Genomic DNA, 8,330 nt, shown 5'->3' on the forward strand with positions numbered 1-8,330 from the left:
TATATATATATCCTGCTAATAAAACCATTAAGCCTAAAGGAATTAGTTTGACCCAAGAGAAAATGTAAATTTTCTTACATTTAGGACAGAGCCTACAGCCACCCCTGAGGGGGGCAGCAGCACAGCACACTGGGGATCAAACCTCAGTCCCTGCACTCTGACTAAGCAGGCACTTTAGTCCGCTGAGCTATCAGGCCAGCCCTAGAGAAAATGACAGTTATCATTTCCAAAATGATAGTTATCTTTAAGCTAAACATTCGCTCAGTTTAGTATTTCTCATTCTTGTGAAAGTGCATAACCCTAAATCTGTGTTCAGTTCCTTAAAGTTAATATATATGGCCAGCCATGGTGGTACATGCCTGGAGCTGAGACAGGAGATTCACAGCAATACTGTGGCCAACATGGGCTACACAGTGAGTTCAAGATCCACTGGAACTAAATAGCAAGACTCTATCTCAAAAGAAAAAAAAAATAGTTAACACATCAAGCTAGATCAACCCCTTCTCCAGTTCTGCCTGCTATCATTTATTCTTGACTTCAATTGCCAGGTGCAGGGAAGGGGTGGTGGCCTGATCCAGGACAACAATGATGCAATGTTGAAGAATAAGTGGGAGGCAAGAAGCAACAGGCACCATGGAAAAAACCAAAACAAAGCAAGGTGAGATTTCTTCATGTCTTACTTGAGTGCCCAGGATTGAAGAAATGTAGGTTTTAGGCTCATCTTGCCATTGTCTCAAGACAGTTTCTTCGTCATCATATTAGTTATGTTTCCCAGCAGTAACTTTAGGACAACCACAGAACAGCACACTGAGAAGAAGTTTGGGAGACAGGTTGAAGCTGGGTGTGGTAGTGCACACCTGGAATCCCCAAACTGGGAGGCTGAGGTAGGAGGAACAGCATGTTGAGGTCATCCTGGGCAACTTAGTGACCTAGCCAGACCCTATCTTGAACCAAACTAAATGAAATTAATAAATGCATGAGTAGATGGACTGAACTGGAGATTTAACTCAGGGTGAAGGCCCTTGGTTCAATCCCCAGTACCCCAAAAGATACAGATTTAACTAATAAACATACGACACCTTCTAAGCTAGCCTAGAAGAGTAAGTGTTTCTCTTTTCATCTGTACCATATAGGACCAATCACTTAAGAGCAGGTTCTAGTATCATGTCCAATCTACAGGTGGGAGAGCAGTCACAGAGAAGTCAGGCTACAATGACAAAGTATTAAAATTAGGTCTGGGATCCTGGCCCGTGTTCCCAAGTCATGGTTTTTGCTGTTATATCAGGGTGTTGGGACATAGATTAAAATGGGCTGCATGTTCCTTACTCAAGTTTGTGGGGGAGTTTTGGTGATCTCAAATTATCTGTCTTTTATAGGACAGCCCTCTGTGAGGATAAGTTCTGGGCTGAGATTAATATTTATGAAGTTAACACACTGTGACTGCTTCTTCTAAGGAAGGGTTTTCTATATCAGCATGTCCAAGGACAGTATACCCAGCTATAAAGTCACGTGTTGCAACCATGGGTTTCACCTATAAGCTGGTGGACTCATATATGTGACATAATCATCAGGTAGACAGTGATGGATGAGCAATGAACAGAGGTTGCTCATTTTCATGGCCAATCAATATGGTCCTGAGGGCTGGGGAGATAGTGCGGTGGTCTAAGTGCCTGCCTGGCAAGTGCAAGGACCCGAGTTCAATCCCCAGAACCCCAGGCACACTGACCCTGAAACTGGGCATGGTGGCACAGGCCTGTAATCCCAGCACTGGGGAGGCTGAGACAGAAGGATCACTATAGTCTGACCTACATAGCAAGACTTTGTATCAAATAAAAATTTTTAAAAAATTTGAAAATATGGCTCTGAAAGGAACATTTAACCTTCTTGTCTCCTTAGGTTGCAAATGATTTTTACCACCTAATCCTTCCCCTGTGTTCTCCAGCCTCTAGTGTTGATAATACTATTTGCTTTCTGTCTCCATCCAAGAACCTTTCCACTGACAATTCTCAGCCACATTCCCTTAGCTGATCTCAGCAGTAATAGGTCTGAATTCAGAAGTTGGGAATGGATGAAACACATGAGAAGCAAGAGGTCCTTTATGCAGGCCTTCTGAGGTCAGTAGGTGACAACTAGACAGGTACCTAGAGAAAAGCATCCTTCCTGTCTATAGAACTGTTCTTTCAAGTAAACCTTACTTAGCCCCAGAATAGCATGGAGACCCTTGGGCATTCTGTTCTGACTACTTACTGACCCCTAATCACATAGTTTAGTTGGGAAGCTTCCCCACTGTGATAGAACATGGTTTTCTACTATATGAATTAGTTTACTACATGATTTCTTCTAGAAGATAGTTATGGTTTAGATATTAGGATACGTCATAGACACAAAAACTACCTACACCAGCTTATGGTTTGTCCTTGAATCACTGGTTTCTAGATGCAGAGGTAGAGACCTCTGTAAGCTCTCTTATTCCCTGCATGTATCTTATGAGGACAGGAGAAGAACAAAGTGCATTGTCATGATTGAACAAGGCCTTTTCTCCCTGCAGGAGAGAATGAACATATGCCGGTGAATAATCCTTCCACACAGATTTACCAGGTAAAGACAACTAGATGCTTTTGAATGCTCCCATGTGCCGTAGTGGGACCGTCCTTTACATACAGAGATTTTTGACACTCACATATGCTTTCTCGTTCACCATCTCATTCATTTGCTTATCAAGAGTGTGCGACCTAGAGAGAGCTGATTATTGGAGGACGAGTTTCTCCACCCATGAAGTGCAGTTCCACTGCCCCAGCCCCGCCCCACCCGCACCGCCCCACCCCTCTCTGCTGTGCTTACCCTCTGCGTTACACCATGCATGAACACTTGCATTGGAAAGAAGAGAGCAAGCTGTTTTCCTTAGTATCCTATTTTAGCAGGGAGAATTGAGAATTGAAAAGAGGTTATTAAGTGCTCCAATATGGTGACACAAATGCTCAAATATGGTGACATTAAAAGGTAAGCTCATTTTACACACTAGGGATAATTTGATTTATAAGGAAGATAAAAGTTCTGCAGAACATCTTCTCAACAGAGTTTCATCAAGCTGTTGCATCCCTGTTAATAGAATTTATTGGACTTCTATCTTCCAGCTAAATGCTTAAAGTTCAGTGCTTATATCACAGAAGTTTATTCTGATGTAATTTGTAATGTTAAAACATCTTGGGTTAGGGAAACCCACCTTCCTCTCTAGATTTGCGATAATGTTATTGGGAACACATGAGAAAGAAGACAGAAATGACAGAGCATGGTTGGTGATTGAGAAAAAGGCCTTTCTAATTTGAAAGACATGCATTTTAAAAAAAAAAATGTATTTAGTGCAGGGTCTACAGGATCTCACTACACAGATTGGATTCATAGTGATTCTCCTGTTTTCAGCCTCCCAAGTGCTGGGATTACAAGTGTGCGACACCACGCCCAAACTTAGTCACCCTCTCAGCATGCCCCAGTGGTGGGGCCAGCATGGCATGCCCAGGATTGAATGCTGGTCCCTGCGCCTGCCTAAGACGGGGCTTTATTCCACTGAGCTATCTGACCCGCCCAGCCCTTCTAACTTGGTTCTAAGGAAAACAGCAACTTTTCAGGTAGAAATATAGGTGTCCAGAGAAGCAGATAGTTTAGGGGAATGGTATTTAGAGCAGTTGAGTTAACGCAACAGTAAAATGAAAATACCAAGTAGTTTACATAAATACTGTTCAGGAGTTCGTTGCTGTGCGCCCAGTTAGGGCAAAGCAGTACAGGATTACGAAAACATTTTAACCGTGTTGATCCTGACTTAGGTCAGCAGTGAGAGGCGTGGAGGAAACAGCCTCATTTCAAATTAATTCAGATTCATTGAGTAGTTACCATGTGCAAACTCTACTGCTAAGACTAACGGGAGCTTTAAAAAATGAAACACATATTCTCATTGGTTGTTAAGTGTCCACAACCTAGAAAGCACATGTGTGTTCATACAGGTAGACTGTTGAAAAAAATGTAATGAAAGCATTGACATAATTCTATGGGGAAGAGATGAATTAGGACTGATTAGAAGACGTGAAGCAGGCAAACTAGGGACAAACCGAGCATTTGACAAGTAGCTAGGAGGAAGGTCTTTTCAGGTAGGAGGATGTCGTGAGCAGAGGCCGGAGGTAGGGACGGGACTTCCCTCGTACTGGTCCAAGATCTCTAAATGCTCCTTTACCCACTTTCCCGCTGCTCGTGTCTGAACAGTGTGTGGCGCTTGCATGAGTATGAGGACCTCTTTAAACTCAGGTATGAGTTAAAATCTATTAAGCTTTTATGCAGGTCACTCCCTGGACGTTGGTTAAATATAGCTACAGTGGGGATGGCCTTGTCTTCTTACTGTACCACAAACCCAAGTACATCTGTCCACAGTGGAATACAAGATGCAGCGAAAGTGAGGCTGATCTATATGACCTCAGGGATGCTATGTTGACCCATACTTCCTAGGGGCTGGGGAGATAGCTCAGTGGTCTAAGTGCATGCTTGGCAAGTGCAAGGACCTGAGTTCGAACCCAGTATCCCATGCCATGCCTGTCCAGGAAGCCGGGGCACTCAGTGCTGGCTGTAAAACATAGGCATGGTGGCACAAACCTGTAATCCCAGCTCTGGAGAGGCTAAGACAGGAGGATCACTATGAGTCTGAACTGTGTAGTGAGACCCTGTATCCAATAAATAAAAATTAAAATAAAAAGAATACTTCCTAAGTGTGTTTACTCCAAGCAACGTGTAACTGAAAGAAGAAGGGAACTGAAAAAGAAGAGGAAGAGGAGTAAGGAGGGAAGTGCAGAGGAGTCAATTATAAAAGAATACACTCTATAGTAGAAGGGACAATATCTGAAGCAATATATGAAATTTCTATAATTGTTTCCATATTTTTGATAGATCCTAATCCTACCTGATGTCATATATAAAAGTTAAGACTTTGTTTTTGAGTTTTAAAAAGTGTCTGTCTCCTCATCTAGACTGTACGCTCTAAGGGCAGGGATTTAGTCTACTTTGCTCTTTGTTGTATTCTGGACATAAAGTACAGTGCTTGGGATATACTACATATTTGATAAGTACCATTTGAATGAATGAAAACCCCCAAGATGTGCCTATTGCTTTGAGCCAAGAGATCTCAGTCATTCAATACATGATGGTAAATAATATTGGGGAAACTGGTTTGTAGGGAAGAAAGAAGAGATCCAAAGAGTTTGTTCAGGATGTGAGGGCGATCAGGCTGTGACATCTGTCACCCCATTGATCGCCAGGGTTGATTCGGCAGATCTGGCTGGCTAGGAGGGTGCCCTCTCCCTCCCTCAATGATCCAGGTGCATCCCTCCCGAAGCTGTGTGCTTGGTCAAAGAGGACAACCACCCCTGATAGAGGAGGACTGTTTCTCGGTCAGGGTTATATGAGTAGCTGTGCTCCCCTGCTAGAACCTTCAAACAAGCTCTCAAGGTCCAAAGAGTTTGTTCAAAGATTAAATACATGGCCCGGGGAGATGGCTCAGTAGAATAAGCACTTGCCTGGCAAGTGCAAGGGCTTGAGTTCAATCCTTGGTTCCACCAAAAACAAAAAACAAAACAAACAAACAAACAAACAAACAAACCAGAAATTAAGTACAACCCCCACCCCAAATTTTAGAATAAGTATTTATTTTGCCTCTATAGGAAATGTCTAAAAAAGCACCACAAGAACAACGAAAAGGGCCCGAGAGGCCATCCACATCATAATTTACATTTTTTAAACAAAATATTTTGAGCAAATTCAAAGGCAAATACCAAACTTGGAAAGATACTTCCAACAAACATTTCAAAGAGTCAGTGATATATAGTGGAAAATCCCAGCACCACATTAAAAAGGGCAAAGAACACGCAGTCTTTGCTCATCGTTACCCTTGGCAGAGTGAGCATTGCATTTTTCTCCATTTTTATCACTTACATTAAAGGAAACACATTTTTATAAATCCACAGACTTAGGACACTACATGAAATTCAGAATGTTTCCAAGAATATGCAATCCACCCTCTGGTCAAATATAATTCTATAATTATTAATTCATTTAATAGTTTGTCTCCCTTCGATATAGATTTTCTTTTGGGTTCAATTTCACCTAATATCTCTGACTCATACTAATTACATCTCAGAATTTATTCTTAGGAAATTAAAATACGCACAAAGTTTACATAAAAAGCATGACATGACAGCATTATTTATAATCATGAAAAATTACAAATTTTCAGTCAAGTGACTAGGTACATAAACTCTGAAATATGCCACATGATAAAATACATACGCCTTAAGAGAGATACTAGAAAAATTTTGAAGGAGCTTAAAAAAGGCAGCTGGGGGGCTGGGGAGATAGCTTAGCATCATAAGCGCCTACCTGGCAAGCACAAGCCAAAAAAAAAAAAAAAAAAAAAGCAAAAAAGATGAGGGGCATAATCAAAATGTCTGTAGTGTGATCTCAGCTATATAAATATCCCCATTTAAATGCATATAACTATAGGCTGGGCAGATAGTTCAGCAGCATAAGGGCCTGCCTGGCAAGCGCAAGTTCCAAGTTCAATCCCTGGTACTGTAAATAAATAAATAGATAAATGCATGTAACTATAAGAAAATGTGAATGTTAATGATTATAATGAAATAACAAGACTTGGAGTGAGTCTCCATTTTTCTTTACTTTTCTCTGCAACAAAATAATTTAAGAAATAAGTTATATGCCAAAAGGACATCAAAGTGCAAAGCTCTGGGAACCAGTCCTACAGTCATAGGTTTCATCAACCAGGCTGCCAGGGAAGGTTTTCTACGGTTTGTTAAGTCCTGGGTGAGCCTCAGTTCCTCTTGCCGTTGTGGGATGCTCTTCCGACACTAGAGAAGGCAGAAGGCCTGTGCCGTATGAAGATCGATTTTTAACACACCACGATGTACATCAGCTTGACTAGGGGCCTGTAAGGATGACTTTAATGGTCGGGTTCTGCAGGGAATAAGTTAAGAAATTTACTCTTGACCTTCAAATTACTTCCTGCCCACTTTGTGCAGGAAGAAATCATGTCCTTTCTGGGGATAAGAAAAGAGATCTAAAGTTGAAGATGGAAGGTGGCAAAAAACAGGTTTCACCTGCAGTGACTTTGGTCCCGAGGAAAACCCAAAGCAATTCCCCAGCCCCTCGCTGCCGCGTGCGGCTCCACAGCTGCAGTTTTACTCTTGCACAATCAGGTGTTGTAGGAATGTGCCGCCGAGCCCTGTGGAAGTTTCCCAGACCTTGACATGCCTGGCTTTGCAGAGTTCCCAAGGCACAGGGACCCCTGGATCTGCCCCAGTAGCCTCCTGACTTAGGTAATGTGGCAGAAAGGAATGAGAAGTCTGTATTAAAAAAAAAAAAAAAAGTCGGAATTCATGAAGCATTTAGCTTGAGGCCTGAAGGAAAGATCTTTGTTGGAAAAAAAAAAAAAAAAATTGGAAGACGCTGCCTAAAATTCACCTTAAGAAGAGTTAAGAAGCCAAGAAAGGAAAGAAAATTGAGAAGCAGCACTTAAGAGCAGGAACTAGGAAGAATTCGGGGTCCTCTCCCCCCTTTCTCTGAGCCTAAGCTGCCCTCTGTGGTACCCTAGGCTCTGAAGTACAAGTCTTCCCTGAACCTGCCTCCGGTGGGAGCCCGGCTTCAGCGGCAGGATGGAGGGATCGTAACCTCTCTAGAGCAACTCCATGAGAAAATCAACGAGATGAGGAACGTGTTCAACTCGCTGGAGTACAAGGTAGACTCCCGTTTCTAACCCCCGGGGTGGGCCGTGGGCTGTGAGACAGGAAAACCGAAGAGAGCAGAAAGCAGACGCGACGACCGCATCCTCCAGGGATGTTCCACTCTCGAGGCGGTGGTGGTGATGTTGTGGAAAACCCCGGTGTGACAGCTGGAGAGAGTAAGCTCTCGGGCATCTTAAAAGTGACCTGTCGTGGCAGCGTGTGAGCCCTGGCTTTTACTGGCTTGGCACTGGCTGTGAAGCTGTTTATGAAGCGGTAGTGACATCAGGCAAAGAAATAGATGGACGCCTGCTTAGGCAGACGCAAGGACCGGGCTTCGATCCCTGGCGTGCGGTGCTGGTGCTGGTCCCGCCCCCGGGGCGCGCTGAGACTGCGATTGAGACTGGGCGTGGTGGCGCGCACCCGTAATCCCAGCGCTTGGGAGGCTAAACACAGGAGGATCACTACGAGCCTGATCTACGTAGTGAGACCCTGTAGACCCTGTGCGAGAGAGAGAGAGAGAGAGAGAGAGAGAGAGAGAGAGAGAGAGAGAGAGAAAGA

The 8,330-nt window shown here is 43.3% G+C and overlaps 1 protein-coding gene across 1 annotated transcript in view; it reads left to right on the forward strand.

The window, feature by feature from the left end:
• The window catches only part of Arhgef33 (Rho guanine nucleotide exchange factor 33), a 92,090-nt gene that overhangs the window by 23,078 nt on the left and 60,682 nt on the right, over positions 1-8,330 (forward strand). The window contains exons 2-3 of the mRNA XM_012513920.2: positions 549-658; positions 2,549-2,598. Of these exons, the coding sequence (XP_012369374.2) occupies positions 634-658; positions 2,549-2,598 (75 nt within the window). The 5' untranslated portion in view covers positions 549-633. The remainder of the gene's footprint in view (positions 1-548; positions 659-2,548; positions 2,599-8,330) is intronic.

Source organism: Octodon degus, unplaced genomic scaffold (assembly GCF_000260255.1).
Source record: "Octodon degus isolate 3935 unplaced genomic scaffold, OctDeg1.0 scaffold00020, whole genome shotgun sequence".
Lineage (NCBI taxonomy): Eukaryota > Metazoa > Chordata > Mammalia > Rodentia > Octodontidae > Octodon > Octodon degus.